Source organism: Zosterops lateralis, assembly GCF_965231275.1.
Source record: "Zosterops lateralis genome assembly, chromosome: 8".
Lineage (NCBI taxonomy): Eukaryota > Metazoa > Chordata > Aves > Passeriformes > Zosteropidae > Zosterops > Zosterops lateralis.
The window spans coordinates 20,103,124-20,118,918 of NC_139768.1; the positions used below are offsets into that span (position 1 = coordinate 20,103,124).

The following is a 15,795-nucleotide window of genomic DNA, read 5'->3' on the forward strand; positions in this document are numbered from 1 at the left end:
CAGAGTCCTTCTTCTCATATTTTTTTCTTTGCTAACCTAGTTTTCTTCTTACATTGACACCATAACTTTCAGATGAGTGCAGACAGACACCTTTATTTGGCCTTAGCCATGACCTGTGTCTGGAGCACCTGACTTCCTTGCCCAGGTTATTATTTCTACAGGAGAATTTGAGACTCTCCAGATTAAAATGGACCCCTCCATTTCACCTATCTGACACTTTTTAGCAGCTGGGCCCACTTGTATTGCAGCTCTGTAAGAGGAAAATTAATGAGAACTCCATGTGTGAAGAAGTAGAGCACCAGACTGATTTTGACTGTGGCTCAGTGGAACAAAATGACTTATATTTATCCTGCCTGAGATGTAAGTCTTTTGGATCTTATTAATTAAACCAAAGGCACAGACACCAAAAGTATTACAATAGCATGTGTTTTACACAAAGTCTTTCATCTTCTCCTTCACTTTAAAAATATCTATTTTCACAATAAAACATCCTCTCATGTTTGAAACTTGTCTTTTTTGAGTGACTTTTGCTTATTATTCACTTCTGTATTATCCCAGTTAAGTCTACAATATTTTTAAATCGCTCTTCTATTAAAAATAAACATGTTTAAACACCAAACAGCCTCAATTCTTTCCTTTAAGGTTTCCCCTCCTGGATTTCTCTCTCAGCAGGATGACAGTTTGAAATAATTTATTTTTCCTTCCTTGTCATGCTGCCTTACATTTTGTTTCCAAAGAATATGCAGAAACTGAAATTTGAAAGATCTGTTTGAAAAGGGGAAAGAACCCCCAACATGTTCTTCCTTAATGAATATCAAAAGGCCAAAATTCTTTAAAGGTCAAAAGGTCAGTCTCACTGTTAAATTTTACTTCTGAAAATAAATGGGACAGAAAGTGCTCTCTGTATGAAAATCCCATTCATTTCTGTGGGATCTCTTCCCAATGCAAGTTAGAAACATGCTCTTTGTGGGATGCACCACACCAGAATACAGAAGTTTCATGGTTCCCAAGGATAATCTCAGAGAAAGAAAGAGAGAGAAAGCCAGTGCTTCAATCAGGTCGTTCAAAGAGGATACCACTCTTATAATCATAATGTATATACATTATAACTTACATCCACAGCCTGGTTATAACTAATTCTAGCCTGGATCATCTCAGGAGTGTCTTTAATACTGGTAAACTTCAAAGCATATGGATGCTGACGGTACTTCTTCTGTTGAGCAGAAAAAGATCAAAGCTGTGAATTTTGTGCTGCTCTTTCATGCTATTTGAAAGAGAAAAATCATAGGTTGCTGGAGATTAGAGTGAATTTGTGAACATAATTATTATTCCTCTTTCCTCATCTTTATGTCTTAGGTACTTTCAGATTAATATTTGTTTCAATTTAACAATAACCTTTTGCCAATTAATATTAATCTTTAAAGATAATAAAAATATTTCAAAATCAGGTTCTGCTTACCTAAATACTCCAGAACTCAGGATTTTAAAATCTTTTCTACGTTACTTCAAACAGAGTATGACTGATTGTATTTGTAATTTACAGTTCCTTTAAGCAAGAAATGATAGACATTTGTACTGTGTTAATAATGGCAATTATTTGGCTTATTGTTTAGGGGTTTAGGTTACCTCCTTAAATCTGCAGCAAATCTGTGGAGTCATTGACACTGTACCTAATTTTTATGGCCTATCTTCTAGATAATGATATTAATTTTGCTTGCTGTTAAAGACTCAGAGTAGCTTCTGAGAGCTTCTTGGTTTTGTTATATATACATAATTAAGGTGTAGGCACTTCAATGGAAAAATGACACTTTTTCCATTTGGTCAGGTCACTAAAGCTTCCCTTCCTGCAGGAGTTGTCTTAAATCCATCAATACCCTTATCACTTCTCCAAAGAGCACATACTAAATTTTCCAAATGCCTGAGATAAACTCATGGCTCATCATTTTCCTTTAAATTGAGCTGTGGCCTGCAGAAGTTTATTTGAAGCAACATCTTCACCCTTCAAAGACTAAAAATACCAATGTAAAACACATAAGCACTTTAAAGTATTATAAGTTTACAAGTAATGTTTTGGTTTCCAAAAGTAATATCTTAAAATCAGCAGTCTTACTGAATTTAACAGGGAACAAAAGTGGTTTATGCCTTGTCTTAATCAGATTTGGAGACAAAGCAGAGCTTTGCATCTCTGCATAAAATTGCTAGAGATTATATTCTGGCAATTGTTTTTTAGCAGTATTAGAAGGACTAGTCACTATGTGTAAGAAAGGACAAGGCTCATAGCAACCTAACATTACTTAGTACTCACAATAAGGTTGAGATGAACAACCTAGCGGGTCAAATTTCTACTGAGCAGTTTTCACTACTGTAACATCCAAATGGAATACCTATACAGATTCACAGTTACTATTGCAGCTGGCATTACTGTACCAGCTTTTAAAAGGTTACCTTGCTTGACACTAGCTGAGGATCTCATTTACTGTGTCTAAAAAAGTCATACTTCTTCACAATGGATGATTACATGGGGAAAAAAATAGTGTTAGCAATCAGACAGTTGTGAAAAGATGACTGTACTTTTCTGAGATGTGGCAGACTGAATGGACACACGATTCCTGCATCATAGCTACTGAAAAATCACAGCATTCAATCTATTACAGAAACAGATTTGGCCAGCAGAAATAATAGAAATAACTCTGAAATAACAGAAACAGAATTCTGTGAACCTTTTAACCATTTCCACCAGAACTTCATTTGAAGGTCTCATGGGACAGGCACAAAGTATTCTAGAACCTGCCTTCTACTGTAAGTGATATTGGTTATAGGGAGAAATAAGGATGAAAACTACTTGGGCTGATAGCTACAGACAGAGATATCTATATGAATTTCAATAGCTAGCATGAATATATATGAAAAATGAGCAAGAAGGAAACGTGTATCTGTTATAAAAGAAGTTTCTGGGTCCAGTGGTTCCATCTTTTCATCATCTCTCCTGTTTTGCTTCATTAAAAAGGTGGGCTAGTGGGTAGCAATTGAGCACTGTTTGATTGCCATTATTATTCATAATATCATTTGTCACCTACTTTGTTTTTGCAAAGGCTATATGGACTCCTACTGGTATGTGTTTGGTATCTGGTTTTCCTCTAATTACCAGTCCTATCCCTGGTTTTGAGGGCTTTCATGTGGTATGCCTTTTTCTTTCCCCTTTGAGTGGAAATTATTTTAATTTTATACAGACATTTTGCACACATTATGCAGCAAATTCTGTTACATGCTGTCATGAAATCTCACCTCACTAATGAGTTCTCCTGCCTTCTTAGCCTGTTCCACATTTAATGACCCAGTGGCTATCCATCCAGCTCCTTTCATCCAGTTCAAATCTGCTCTGTATCGGTTCTGACAAAGGAAAGAAAACGTCCTATTGTTGGTGTTCATACACTTAAAATGCCATTAAAGAATTCAGACATCTCCAGAACAACAATGAAGTCAAATTAGTGCCTGCTTTTGTTTTATTCACTATTGTATAGTTGCAAGGAAAGCAAAAAAAATACAGAAAGAAATAGAAGTATAAGGAACTCACCAGCACTTGTGCAATATGCCTTGCAAGGTAATTTTTAAAAGTGGTCTACACCTTACTGTTGTTTGCAATTTTTACTCTAACTTTAGTTTTATTGTATATGGAGCACTTTTTAAAAGATCATCCATGACTTGCAATAAAAAGAAAATGATGCTTAGCAATTCCTAAACCATACCCTTTTGTTTTACTGGAGAGAAAGCAGGGGCTTCTTGTTTGTTTTTCCATGTGTCTTTAAGGAAGAAGAGTACAGGAGCACTTCTCACTTTCCTCACAAAATCTCTCCTACCAACAGTACTGAATTTCAAATGCTTGGCTGCAAGTCAGGTTTCTCAAAGATGTCACAAAAGTTTCAGCAGTCAACAAGGCCTGTACACATTTCTATCTCCATCTCCTTGAAAAGTTCTGACTTACAGCCTCAGCATGGAAAGTCTAACTTCACTGTTTATAGTATCAGGCAGTTCATCTGATGATTACAGCTGAACATATGGTCTCCATGTGGAATTTTATCACCAATTTTATCACCATACATTATTTAACCTCCCTGCACATTAGGAAACAAAAATAAATGTACATCATATAGGAATCCTAGTGTTTTATTAGCGTTTCAAGTAGGCTTTGAAGAAGCCATGCTCATAAACGGAGTTATAACTCTCCTTAAAACACTGCATAACTTAAATATATCTATTGAGGAAATAAGTGGTTAATATTCACTGTTAATACTCACTGTTCAATAGCTGAAAAATTAGGTGCATAAAGATGTCACGGCATTACAAGTATAAATGTCTGAAGAAAGTCAGCCCTAAGTGGGGCTGAGAATGGGCTGGATGAGAGGGTATTGAAATATGTGCAGTTTTGGACTTACATCACTTTGCAATCCATAGGCCCACTTGGCCCATGCCACTCTCCTGTCAGTAGGCAGGGCTGTGTACTGGTGGAGAGATGTCTTGTATCCTATATCTGTGGCCAGATTCTGAGCCTTTTTGGCATGAACAAGGTTAACCATATCCATGGGGATCTGGAACTGACTCTTTGTGCCCTCAAAGGCCTTCTTGTACTCCAGATCACTCTGCAACTTTGACATCTGCAGGGAATGAGCCATCTGCGAATCTTCCTCCACAGCTTTAACTCCAATGAGCTTACCCTTCATCTTCTCATAGTCTTCCTTATATTTAACCTGTGAAGAGGAAAACAGACCAACAGTAAATGATTTAAGCTGCCAAGCTGACAGACCTACTGGGAGTAAAGCAATGATCTGTCAGTGGTGTGGCACACTGGGTCCACAATACAAGGAAGTAAGAGGATCATTTGCAAAAGAGAACTGGAATGCCTAAGAAATTAGTGTCTATAAAGAATAAGCCCTTTTTTGATAATTATGTTCACAAAAATCTGTAAGAAATATTTTCTCTTTGGTTCTCTCTAGGAACAACAATATTCTTCAGGCACAGAGGTCAGAAGGTTCTTTCAGGAATTTTCTGGCCAGGCATAGATATATTAAGTAATGATGTTTCAGAGGACATTTCCACCTCATTTTGAGTTCTAAAATTCACCCTTGGGTCAAAATGAGAATAGGAAAACACAGTCAGCATGTGGGGAAAAGCTCTGAATTGCTCAGAGCAAACCTTCTGACTAATTACAGAATGCCAATCACCCAGACAACTCCTCCATCGCTCCTTAGCATGAATCGAGTGAGGGTGGCTCAGGGCACTGAGACATATGTGACACATCCCCAACACCAGCAGCAACCTGGACTGTCAGCTGTCCTAAGAAAAGGAAGGCTGATGGAGTCCATACTCACATCACTTGCCAGATCCCTCTTTGCTTTAGCTGTCAAGAATGACAAAGCATCCAAACGAAGCACAAATCCTTTTTCCTTCTGCTTCTCCCAGCTACTCCTGTAGAGTTTCTAAAGAGATGACAACAGCACAGTTCCTTTATTACTATCAATCCATTCTGTTTGTTCTGTAGTCACAGTGAAAGCTCTCAAGTAATGAGTCCCTCCTACACTCCATGCCCAGAAACCATATGGCTACAGATCAAATCCTGGTGTCTTCCTTTACATCCTGTAACTGTGGATACTGTGGTTACTGCAACCTCCCAATATCTCACTGGTTCCACTGAAACTGTCAGTGTGCCACTCACCTGGAAGCATGTGAAAAATGAACAGCTTCAAACTCTACAAGTGACAAGTCTTCAGAACAGCAGATGTGACTGCTGTTTCTTAAGAGCATGGAATTAAATTTCAAGTTTTTGTAACTAAAACATGAAGAACTTCTCTGAGAAAGAACATTACTTTTACCTACAGAACAAGTATTTCACAGTAGCTGTAACTGTTCACAGGACTGAGGGAATCACACAGTACCTCACTGATATTGGCAGCATTTGCTTTGGCCAGCATGAAGACAGGGTCATCTTTGCTGATGGTGTACTGATGAAGAAACTGCTCCTTCCCTGACCTGTAGGCAACCTGTCCACAGGAAGCAAAGCAGAGTCAACAAGCAGTAGTTGAAGAAAACTTAATGTTGAAGGAATACTGGTTAAAACACCCCAAATATTCAAGGATTTGTAATGGTTAACTTATTTGGGAAAGTAATTCTTTAGCATCTTGAACTTTTGTGTTAAACATGGAGTTAAAAACTGACCTACAGAGTCAGGTTGACCAAACTATTCATGGGTAAATTTCAAGGAAGCTGCACAACAGCACATATATCAGGACACTTCAATTTTATTTCCCAAAGTTAGCTACTTACCTAGCTATAAAGCTGACAGCAACTCATATTCTATATCAAATGCATGCAAGAACATATTTCACCCTAAGTTAAACTACTTTTTGGGTAGAATTAAAGTCTTTAATAAGACACAGAAACAGAGAATTCTAGGCATGAAATGAAGAACATTGAGCAATTGAATCTGCAGAGATAATTTGTGACCTAAATTTGATTGCTGACACAATACTCCAGTGAGGACTAACATTACAACTTTAAATGAAAACATCAAGGACCTTTTATGATCCAAGTAGAAATCATCCCCATTTTATATCCCAGGGCTATGACAGCAGAGAAATAAACTGTTTTGTTTTAGCTCATGAAATTCTTGGAGGAGCTGCTGAAATACTATGAAAATATACCCCATTTCACAAAGTGTTACATTTGTTATATCCACAGAAAAAGAAGTCCCTACTATAAAGCTCTAAATCTACGAGATTTACTATTCTGATTACAGCACACACAGAATGGCAGCTTGACCAGCACACAAGAGATAAGTAGCAAGAATCAGGAGCCCATTCCCAATGGTGCTTGATTTTTGTTGCTGTTGTTCTAGTTCAAAGAATTCAAGGAGAGAATTAATCAAATAAACAAATAAAACCCCTTGGAATGAATCTGAAGAAATTTTGTATATTGAAAGGCTTCATGACTGAGGGCTCTCTTACCATCACACTGGTGTACATATGTCAGCAATGACCACATTATGCCTAAGCTGCTTGCAAAGAGACAAATTCAGTCAATGACTCACATCACTTTGAAGTTCCTGGCTTTTCTTGGCATGCTTGATCTGAGAACTGTCAGCCACACTGGTGAACTTCAGAGCATCAGCCCTCTGCCTGTACTTTTTCTACAGCAAATTAAAGCAAGTTACACGAAATTTTCTACACAGTACTTGCCCTCCCCCAAAATACATCACTTTTAAAAAATACATGAGTGATAGTGCCAGAAGTACCCTGTAAACTCCCAAGACAGTTTTAAGATAGGTTTCAAGAAGATAAACTTCCAAGTACTGCCCAGTGCTGATATTTTGAGGTGAGGATGGCAGTGCCAAATGCACTGCTGCTGACATTGCAGGCATGGATATCTTTGGTGCTAGATGTGATGTCAACATATCTTACAGGACCGAGGTTGCACACCAACCAGTAAGTGGTGTTCACAACCTGGGTATGACTTAAGTCAGGGCCCAAGAGAGCTGATAAGCCACACAGTCAGTGTTATTATCTCATTTCCTTACAAGAGGCTTCTCAAGCAGATGCATGGGTGTTCAAATCACAGAGCAAATGTTACTGAGATATTTTTTAATTATTAAGATGATAATTGAATTAGAGCAAGCAATTTTAGAGTCCTGAAAGTAACTTGGATTCAAAATCTTCCCCATCCTCTCAAAACCTTCCTCTTTTCAAAGCAGAGCTAGGCATAGATATTGCAGTCAGACCTTTCTGGGATGAACAGCTACGAGAGGCCTCCACAAGGAAAAAATATTGTTCTTTATTCATCCTCTGGTGCCAGTGTTTATATAAAATCCAATTGAATGGACAAATGTGCATAGAGATTAATATTTTTAGTTTGGTAAATAAGACTGTCAGTAGTTTCATTCCCTTTTACATTTTATTTTACATCTGAAACACACTGAAGTGAATGGAAAACTTTAACTGACTTCATAAGGCTTTAGAACAGACCTGTTTTAAATTATTGTCTTTGCCTCAACCTTTTGCACCACTCATTTGAGAGCGAGCTAAGCATTCTTTCTTTCTTTGAGACAATACAAGGAAATGCAGGACTGCTTCCAGACCACAATGTGACAGGGAAGACCAAGCAAACACTTCCTATACACTTTAATTGAATTCTTATTCTACCAGTTCAGTCATGAATTGGGGCACTCCACCTAGAAAGGGTGTAAATGCATATTTTTCATTATCTGGCATTTCAGGAGAAAAATTCTTCTGTTTGAACTGATGGGTGAACAGATCAGTTTACACTGTGTCTCTGCTAGGGGAACACAAAATAGAAGTTAAAAAAGCATGCAGCACTTCAAAGAGGTGCTCATCGCTTTATTTTAGAAACCTGGAAGGGAGGGAGGCAGATTAAAAACAGCATGTTTTGTCACATTGCATGGAACACAATGTAGTGACATCTTGCAAAGAAATGACAAAATACCAGGCTTTGTATGGCAACAGAGATCTCTAAAATAATATCCACCAGTCTCTGGTTTAAGTGACTGTCAGCTGTCTCGTGGCCTTGCACAGCACTGGATTGAAAAGGTAGATCATTATGGATTAAATAGTTGTGGAAGTGATTATTACCACAGCACACCCCAGAAGCAGATGTCAGTCTACCCATAGCAAGACACCAGATCTGAGGTAGCTGCTCTTTTGTTTCTGAGATGTATTTTCTCCTCTTGTAGGAGTAGTGAGAGGATGTCAGAGACCCAAGGTGTCAGAGAGTGTGATCGCCAGTAACTAACTGGCTTCTGTTCCTCCTTCCAGAACTAAGTGGGATTTTATCCTTCTTGTCAAACTTCCCCTAATTTATTCTTCTCTCTGTTTTCTAGTTTTCCTAGCACTAGTGAGACTGCTCAACCATAGCTAAGAATCTGAAGAAGTTTACTTCCATGAGGTTAATGGCAGTGCAAAGCCATGAATTAATAAAGCAAAAGCAATGAAAAGCAGGAAAAGCTGAAGTTGCCCGTAAAGTCACAGCCCTTACTTGCCAAGGAGCAAGGGAATTTTCAGCTATGGCTAACAAATATCTAATTTTTCAATACTGTTCCTTAAAGCCCCTTTGTACTTCGTGCAGTACATGAAACTGAATGGAAATTCAATGCTGATCTGCAAAATGGGCAGGAGAATGAAAAGAGGTGGAAGCACAACTACAGGGATTTCTACCTCACAGATAATTTTGATAATTATATAAAGAGAAAACCCAGGATCTTCTAAATTGTAGAATAACTAAATTATGCCCATCAGTTTTTCCATTTCTCAGATATTCCTTGTTAGGAATCCCTTACCTATTCCACATGATGCAACAGGATATATGTGCATGAAGCTTTGAATGAACAACAGACTGAAGCCTGAGAACTTTGCTTACCTCACTGACTAAATCTCCTGCCTTTTTGGCTTGTTGTATATTAAGACTTCCTTCTGTGATACATCCAGCTCCTTTCATCCATGTCAGATCTGCCCTATATTGGAGCTGCAGAGGAAAATTACATTTATTGGGACAGGGAACACAAATATAAGTGTTCATACGAAACAAGAATTAACATCAAATGGGAAAAGTTATAATCTCTTGTACTGTTTTTAACAGTTAAGCTGGGTGTACATCATCTTACATCACTCTGGAGATCATAGGCCTTCTTTGCCCACTTGGTCTTCATATCTTCTGGAAGCACTGTGTACTCATGGAGTCTCGTTCTGTAATCCAAGTCACTGGCAAGAGCCTGAGCCTTCTTAGCATGCCTCAGGTTTATCATGTCCATGGGCAGGTGGAAATGGGCCTTGCTCTCCTCAAAACCTTTTTTGTAGGCAATCTAGAAATAGCAATGAAAATAGACTGTCTGTATCAGATATTACAAAGATATCTTAAGTCACCCCTCTTGTTTGGGTCCTTATGCAGATTAGGCAAAAAAAAAAACAAACCACCCAAACACATTTAGAATCAGGTCCTATAAGGACAAAACAGATGCCAGGGTAAATTTTCTAGATTCTAGAGACATTTTCTATATTACAGTACCTCTTATTTTTAAACACATCCTTACAGACTTGAAAGTTCTGTGTAGAGGTGTTTATATTGAGGTTTTAACAGGATGTTATTCTCCTGCCCCAAAATAAGAACACCATTGCCCAAAATCCCCTGCAATCACTGTAGATTAACAGATGTCAAAAGAAAACAGTTTTGTTAAATGCTTCCAAGAATTTCTTACAGTGAGAGCAGTAACAGCACAGTGAATTACATAGTGTTACTGAAAGTTTTACAATTATGAAAAACACCTTTTGAGTAAGAGAAATAATTTACCTCACTACTCATTTTGGCCACCTTCAGAGAGTGCAAAAGTCTTGAATCCTTGGTTTCAGTTGCTTTCCCTTTTGTTTTTTCATATTCTTCTTTATATTTAATCTGTCAAAAAAACAGCATAAATCTAAGAATATTTCCAATTACCCATGAGATAAGCAATATGTTTCTTACTGGTTATTTGGATGATCAAAATTTAGAAGAGTTCAGTCTAATTCTCTCATTGTCACTTCAGATTTCCCAGATTTTATCAGAAATTCCAAAGATGCAAGGTCAGTCTCATTTATGAGGTCTTTAACTCATTCTTTAAGGCTCAGCCCTCTGGGTCTATATCCTTATAAACGTGAATTCTTCAAATTAGCTAAATTATCTGGCTCTTACAGGCAAAGATAAGAAATCAATTCAAGCAAGGCATTCAAGACTTCCTTTTTTTAATGAGGTAGGATTTTAGAATCCCACCACTGCTGAACACTTTCCAGCTGCAGAAAAAGTGTCTCTCTTTTCTGCCTCTCCACAGGTTAAAATCTTGATATAAGTTGTTTAGAAAGATATTGTTTGGATTTTATATATATATATGTGTTTATGTTAAAGAAGCAGACTAAAGGAATATGCATTCTCTTTGTAGAGATGATAATACTATTTTTGAGGCAATAAACCATTCAAAACACTTAAATTTACTAGGGGTTTATTGTGTAAATTTTGCTTAACTCCGTCCACATGATTTTTAAAAAATAATTTTTGGAAAGTGAAATTTCACATCAGAATCTGAGAAAATTTCCAACTGTTCATTAGCCATAGAGAAAGATGGACAGCCCAAATACAGGATTTCAAAATCCAAATGAAGTGAGCTGTGCTTTATTTCCCTGTGCTATAGCTACTTATATAAAGAATAATTCCCAGGTTACTAAATGTAACATACATCACTGGCAAGATCCCTTGAAGCTTTGGCAGCAAGTAAAGGCAGAGAATCAAGTTTCATTTCAAAGCCCCGGCCCTTACTCTTCTCCCAGCCTTCTTTGTACTTAATCTGAGAAAGGAAAGACAGCAACATGTTCACTACACATAAACACACAGGATTTTCAAACAAATGTGGAAATGACTCAGAGAGAAAACAGAAGCATAAATATGCTCAGTCCACAAACCGGGACCTTCTTAAGTCACAATATATTGTCATTTTTAGCTAATTAATTGTCTGAAATTGAGTCAAAATTTTATTCTTGGAGTTCACAGGTGCTTAATGTCCCAGAACATCCACCAATAATTCTCAATCTCAGATATATATGGAGGAGGGAGGGTTTTTTAAATTGCCTCTGGTTATGTCTACCTATGCAAATAGGTAGATCAAGAGGAGCTGATCTGTAGGCAGAACAGCTGGTGCTAAGGACCAGCTAACACACCACTCATTGCAGGATTTTTCTTTCTCACCCACAAACTGCAACCAGTCCAGTCCCATGCACTGAATTGGAAGCTGCAGTTCTTTACAGGAGCTCGTGGAGAGCATTCCAAAGGAATCCAGCTTGTGTGCTCTGAGCCCACCCCACAGCGTGAAGCAGAGGTCAGTGAAGCAACTCTTGTGATCAGGAGAATTGTCTTCAAAAGCACACTCCTGAGCCATACTATCTCACAAACACCAATGAAATGCACGAGAATCACATACTTAAACTTCTGAAAGTTGTGGAACTTTAATAGTTTTTCAAGCTATTTTTCAAGATTCCACTTGAAATTCCATTAAAGCAAGATCATGTATGCCTTCATCCATACTATGCATGCACCTAATGAAGGCAGAAGGTTTTCAGGAAGCCCCAGTTTCTGGATTTGGCTTTTTGCATGTTTATATTTTACCAGTATTTAACAATGAGCCTGCATCCCAACACAGTACAGTCGCAAAGAATGCTCCTCCACAACACTCTGCCAACTCAAATAAAACTTAGAGGAAAAACACAAGACACAAAAAGCTCAGAGTAATGACAACTCAAAACCATGAAAAATCATGAAACTGGTTAAAAAATAGAAGTCACGCCAGGAATATCTGGAGGGTTTTTCCCTCATTTTGCACTTATTTGTCTTGGATTTTTTTTCCTCCAAAACTATCTATGACAATGGAGGCCTGAAAAATACACTGAAAATTAAACAGAAATTCAGCTTTTCCTGCAAGCACTTGGTTTCAACCCACAAGACTCTAAGTGAATCACTATTTATTTCCAGGAATTATGAGTGGTACAACAGTGGGCTTGATCCAAGTCGGCTGAAGTCACTGTTCCTTTCCATTGACTTCAGTGGACTTTGAATTACTAGAACTGTGCAAATGTTCGTTCTTCATACATGTGTCACTTCAGCAGCAATTAGTTTTGTGGAGTGAATATTGTTGTACTGATTTAAAGAAGTTCAGATCATCTGAAAATGTCTTTAAAAAAAAGTCTAGAGGTTTCACTGTCCTTGAAATTGGATCTCTGTCTATTCTGGGCACCATATTTTATGTTCTTTTGTACAAAGCCAAACGATAAAGGCTAAATGCTTCCAGAAAGAGTGTCATCATCTTTATATTAATTTCAGTCTATTAAGAGCATCATGAATACCAGTATTTCCCCAAGACTTGGCTTACCTCGCTGTATAACTCAGCATTGGCTTTTGCTTTCACTAAGAGTGGAACATCCTGAGGTAGAGTGTAATTTGTTTTTGTCTTCTCATACTGGGCTCGGTAGTTCAACTGCATAGGTTGAAAAGGTCAGCAAGAAACTCAGTTATTTTTAACTTTATAAAAATATAGCCATTAGACTGATTTATTGCTGTTAAATTTCAGGTTATTTGTGTCATAAATTATAAATACACTCATAGGAATTTGTGATGCAAGTATGAAGGCAACAAGGCTAACTTTTACTTAAGCATAGGAAGTAGAAACTTATTCTATAAATAAAAGAGTTACTGATTATCTTGAAGTACAAAAGATATAATTTAAAACCTTGCCTTAATAAATACACAGAAAATAATTTCTTTAAAAAGCACACTTTTTAAGTGTTCACACATACAAATCTTAAAAGCAGAGACAAAGGTCTACTGGTATGCTTGTCACATTTTTGAAAGTGATTTCATTTAACATGTATTCTTGGTTTGGCTATGAATCTGCTGAATAACTATCAAGAATAAAACACATAAGGCTATAAATGCTGTGAAATTAAATTATCTCATCATTCTACTAAACAACAGTAGCTAATGGTGGCAGAACTTACATCACTGAGCTGCTGAGCATTTATTTTGGCTTGAGCAATTTGTGGAGTGCTGGCAACAGAGCTGTACTTCAGCTTGTCTATGCTTTGCCTGTAGTTTACCTAATTTAAAATAAATATGCAAAAAAAAAAAAAAAAAAAAGGCTTAGTAAATGAAGAAATTGACAGACTGGAAAATGAGAGATTGCATAGATGAAGTTTTGCTGACTAATACTCTGGATAAAATATTACTTAAACTATAATAAATAGAGATGAGGAAAAATGCCAGGATCTCTTGGATGAGATCTGAGTTAATGCTCTGAAAGTTTCCCTGTCTGAGCTCACAGTTTTCATCCCACTCTGATCAAACCCTGATGTTTACTATCAACTGTAGAGCCACTGGAATTGCTGAAATGTTCTTCACATTTTGGACATGACTTTATGCTTACCTTGAATTCTTTAAGAACATAGCTCTCTCACACAGTAAGCAATCTAACACTGAATTCTGCTATTCTCAGCTTTTACAAAGGCAAAGCTGAAATTACTGCTGTGGAGGCAATAGTTCACCTTAGGGTTGAGGTATACCCAATGCTTCCTCTAAAACATCAGGGTTCCCAATTCTAGCTCTTCACGCCACCAACCCTATTTTGGAAGAGGTGTTTAGGCCCAGATAAATCTTACACAATGTTATTGACCTCTCTAAGGCATATTGCTCCTGGTTTATTGGAATTTCAATGTAAAGACAGGGTGTATACACTTTAGGAAGTCAGAAATGCCCTGCAGAGCTGCTGCTCTCTGACTGTTGATTTTATAAGCAATGCCTGGTGACTGTGCTCCTAACTAAGGCACTAAGGGTAAGTTGCCAATGGTAGAGGAGATCTGTCAAGCTTTTAATGCTTGTGGGAGGTGAAAGTTTCAGAAGCTGTACAGACTGCCATCCTTCCTTTGTCTGAAGGACACACACAACCACAGCAGTGTACACAACCTCCTCACATTGCTTGCCCAGCAACCCAAGCCCAGGCACAGGGGGCTCCTCTTTCACATGGACCACAGGCTGGAGGAAGGTTATGTGACCAACCAATTCCCCTTCAAAGGGCAACACCCTGTCCTCAGGGGACTCACAAAGGACTCACAAAGGCTGGTTTAGTCTCCCTGTCCTTTCAGTGCCTGATGCTGCTGTTGGAGCTGCCCCAGGATGGGAAGCCCTTCACAGCACAGGGCTGAGACAAGGCAGAAGTCACTGACTTCAATTCACTCTACAATCTGTGCTGAACTGAAGCAATGACAGAACATGGCAGCACTTTCCACTGCTCTGAGACCTCCTGACACTGCACTTTTTTGATTTAATTTTGTTAGCAATGGCTGTTTGCTCCTACCATTAAATCATCATTTGACATATCCAATCTATCACAATCTCTCCTACAGAGAGAGATGATGAGCTATGCAAGTCATAGGGAAAAAAACCCAAAAACAAAACCATAAAATTATTTACATCTTTCAAAGGGACCAACTTTCTTGTTGTCTGGTATGAAGGAGTGAGAGTAGCTGGGTAATTGTAGTCAACACCGTCGTGTTTGTAATCAGACTTATAGGCTATCTGAAACACAAGGAGAACAAAAAAAAAATCATTCCTTTTTTTTTTTAGCTGTCATTTGTTTGAATAATTATCAGTCAAGAGGAAAGGAGAAACAATAATATTAATATTAAATACAAGAAACAAAGTAAGTTCAATGTCATGAGTGACAAAGAAAATGAAATTATTTGCATAGTTTAGCCACTAATTGATTCTTTTTCAGCTTCTCAATTAATCCAATGCCAACAGTGGGAGCATTAACTTAACTTCCACCTATGACACATCTCTTTTATCTTCCTGCTTAGTTCTCAAGCTTCTTACAGATTTGTAAATAATGTACTTGAAGGAATGGTATGTAATGAAATAGCTTCTTGACTAACCCAGTAAATTAAATTGGAATCCAGAAATCTTCATTAAAGACTGTTTTTTCCAGCAAAGGTCTGACCCTGGGAGTGGTGGCAAACAACCTTCAGCATCCTACTGATGTCAAAGAAAACTGAAGGATCTCAGTATGTTGCCAGATCACTGAAATTTCTTATTTTAACTTCTTCCACACAGTGAGCCATAAAACAGTACAAAAGGGTTTCCAGAATTTCCCCTCTTCTCAACTTATCTATCCATCAGACCCCTAGTACAGTATGATCTAAAGTTTTCTGTCAACTTAATTCTGGAAAA

General features: G+C 37.7%; 1 protein-coding gene across 3 annotated transcripts in view; it reads right to left on the reverse strand.

The window, feature by feature from the left end:
* The window catches only part of NRAP (nebulin related anchoring protein), a 47,814-nt gene that overhangs the window by 16,976 nt on the left and 15,043 nt on the right, over positions 1 to 15,795 (reverse strand). For all 3 annotated transcript variants that reach the window (XM_083866083.1, XM_083866082.1, XM_083866081.1), the window contains 13 exons: positions 15,040 to 15,144; positions 13,572 to 13,670; positions 12,947 to 13,051; positions 11,264 to 11,371; positions 10,348 to 10,449; positions 9,665 to 9,862; positions 9,421 to 9,525; positions 7,082 to 7,180; positions 5,931 to 6,035; positions 5,367 to 5,474; positions 4,434 to 4,745; positions 3,286 to 3,390; positions 1,115 to 1,213 (listed from right to left, as the gene is read on the reverse strand). In XM_083866083.1, the coding sequence (XP_083722209.1) occupies positions 1,115 to 1,213; positions 3,286 to 3,390; positions 4,434 to 4,745; positions 5,367 to 5,474; positions 5,931 to 6,035; positions 7,082 to 7,180; positions 9,421 to 9,525; positions 9,665 to 9,862; positions 10,348 to 10,449; positions 11,264 to 11,371; positions 12,947 to 13,051; positions 13,572 to 13,670; positions 15,040 to 15,144 (1,650 nt within the window). The remainder of the gene's footprint in view (positions 1 to 1,114; positions 1,214 to 3,285; positions 3,391 to 4,433; positions 4,746 to 5,366; positions 5,475 to 5,930; positions 6,036 to 7,081; positions 7,181 to 9,420; positions 9,526 to 9,664; positions 9,863 to 10,347; positions 10,450 to 11,263; positions 11,372 to 12,946; positions 13,052 to 13,571; positions 13,671 to 15,039; positions 15,145 to 15,795) is intronic.